Source organism: Lampetra fluviatilis, chromosome 71 (assembly GCF_964198595.1).
Source record: "Lampetra fluviatilis chromosome 71, kcLamFluv1.1, whole genome shotgun sequence".
NCBI classification, from domain to species: Eukaryota; Metazoa; Chordata; class Hyperoartia; order Petromyzontiformes; family Petromyzontidae; genus Lampetra; species Lampetra fluviatilis.
The window spans coordinates 4125557-4128919 of NC_136345.1; the positions used below are offsets into that span (position 1 = coordinate 4125557).

Below are 3363 nucleotides of genomic sequence, written 5' to 3' on the forward strand. Positions count from 1 at the left end.
CGAGTAGCACCACCTATGATACAGACACAGCTCCCCCAGGTAGCCTCTAGCAGGGCTGCAGGGGCAAGTGCTGCTAGTGGCAGCACCACCTATGATGTACACACACAGACAAAGCTCCCCCAGGTAGCCTCTAGCAGGGCTGTAGGGGCAAGTGCTGCTAGCAGCAGCGCCTATGAAGGCTACCGGCACTGTGGCTACACACGAGGGGGGGGTGGGTGGCCAGCACCACGCCCGGCCGCCTTTGTCTCCCCAGTGCTAGCGATGTTCACTACACCACACCACTAAACCAGGTACTGATTTGAGGCTGAGTCGACCTAGGGGAGGCCCAGGACCGGTTCAGATAATCGTTGTCACCGGTGTTGGCCGTGAGCGGGAATCGATCTCGGGTCGCCGGGTTCGTAGCGCAGCGCAGCGCTAACCGCTACACCCTCGCACACACACACAGACACACCGTCACACACACGTACACACACGTGTACACACACACACACACAGGTACACAGTCACACACACAGACACAGGTACAGTCACACACACAGGTACACAGTCACACACACAGACACACACGTACACACACACACGTGTACACACACACAGACACACCCACACACCCACGTACACACACACCCACGTACACACACACACGTACACACGTGTACACACACACACGTGTACACACACACACACACAGGTACACAGTCACACACACAGACACAGTCACACACACAGACACACACGTACACACACACACGTGTACACACACACAGACACACCCACACACCCACGTACACACACACCCACACACCCACGCACACACACATGTACACCCACACACACACGTACACACACACACGTACACACACGTGTACACACACACACACGCACGTACACACACACACACACGTACACACACGTACACACACCTGCGCACACACACACACACACACGTGCACACACACACACGCACACACAAGTACACACACACACGTACACACACGTGTACCCACACACACGTGTACACACACCTGTTGCTCCCTCTGCTGCGCCCGCAGCTCGTGTGCGTACACACACACACACTCACACACACACGTACACACACACACACTCACACACTCACACACACACGTACACACACACACACGTGTACACACACGTGTACACACACACACACACACGTACACACACACTCACACGTGTACACACACACACACTCACACACTCACACACACACGTACACACACACACACGTGTACACACACGTGTACACACACACACACACACGTACACACACACTCACACGTGTACACACACACACACTCACACACTCACACACACACGTACACACACACACACGTGTACACACACGTGTACACACACACACACGCACGTACACACACACTCACACGTGTACACACACACACACACACACACGTGCACACACACACGCAAACCCACACACACACACGTGTACACACACACACACGCACGTACACACACACACACGCACACACACACACGTAAACCCACACACACACACGTACACACACACTCACACGTGTACACACACACACACTCACACACACACGTGCACACACACACGCACACACACACACGTAAACCCACACACACACACGTACACACACTCACACGTACACCCACACACACACACGTGTACACACACACACACGTGTACACACACACACGTACACACACACGTACACACACTCACACGTACACACACACACACACACACGCACACACACGTGCACACACACACGTGCACACACACGTACACACACAAACACGTGCACACACACACGTGTACACACACACGTGCACACACACGTGTACACACACACGTACACACACACGTGTACACACACACGTACACCCACACGCACACACACGTGTACACACACGTGTACACACACACGTACACCCACACGCACACACACGTACACACATACACACACGTGTACACACACACGTACACACACACACACATACACACATACACACACACATACATACACACACACATACACACACACATACACACACACACACATACACACACACATACACACACACATACACACATACACACACACACACACACACACACATACACACACACATACATACACACACACATACACACACACATACACACACACATACACACATACACACACGTGTACACACACACACACATACACACATACACACACACACACACACATACATACACACACATACACACACACACACATACACACATACACACACACATACATACACACACACATACACACACACATACACACACACACACATACACACACACATACACACACACATACACACATACACACACGTGTACACACACACACACGTGCACCCCCCCCCGCTCCGTAGCTGCTGCTCCCTCTGCCGCAGCTCCTGTGCGTACCCACACACGCGTACACGTGTACACACACACACGTGTACACACACGTGTACACACACACGTGTACACACACACGTGTACACAACAACAACAACAACAACCGCCATTCGCCACTAAGTGGCGGTGACGTCACCACGACGCTTGTGCCAGGCCATGTGCACCTTGAGGCCACGTGAAGTGTCGAACGCCCGCTGGCAGGAGGTCACGGGGCAGACCCAGCAGGTGCCACGGGTCGACTGACCAAGATGACCGAGATGACTGGCTGATGCACCACCTGTGCCCCCTACTGTGCCAACTTGCTGTGCTTTAGCCACCCGGCGCTCCGCTCGTTGTTGTGAGCGTCGCTCCTCCGCCCTCCGTTGTTGTTGGAGGGCGACTGCCTCCAACTGCCCAGTAGCGTCCTTCACGAGCCTCCTCCTCCAGGCCGATCTTGACACCGCTGGTACCAGTCATCGGCAAGTCCACTCAGCTCCACGTCCTCCTGTACCACATCACTCCATCTCTTCTCTAGCCCGTGCCGCGCCCGTTTAGCCCCCTCGATCCGGCCGTGTACACACACACACACGTACACACACGTACACGCACCTGCTTCTCCCTGTCCCGCAGCTCCTCCGCCTGCGCCCGCAGCTCCTGTGCGTGACGCTCACGCCGCTGGAGCTGCTCACGTGTCTCGAGGCAGCGACGCTCCTCCTGCTGCTGCTGCTCCAGCTCCAGCTCACAAGCCTCCTCCTCACGCGCACGGCGCTCACTAGCCCCACGCTGAGGGGGGCACGTGGGGGGGAAGGGCACGTGGGGGGGGGTCACGTGAGGGGGGGGCAGGGGGGGGAGTCACGTGGGGGGGGTAGGGGGGGCACGGGGGGGGGGGCAGGGGGGGTCACGTGGGGGGGGGGCGTGGGAGGCGTGGGGGGGACATA

General features: G+C 56.1%; 1 protein-coding gene across 1 annotated transcript in view; it reads right to left on the reverse strand.

Moving 5' to 3' along the window:
• Positions 1–3363, reverse strand: part of LOC144952980 (transient receptor potential cation channel subfamily V member 4-like) — a 41631-nt gene that overhangs the window by 11492 nt on the left and 26776 nt on the right. Inside the window, exon 17 of the mRNA XM_078883462.1 lies at positions 3035–3208. Within this exon, the coding sequence (XP_078739588.1) occupies positions 3035–3208 (174 nt within the window). The remainder of the gene's footprint in view (positions 1–3034; positions 3209–3363) is intronic.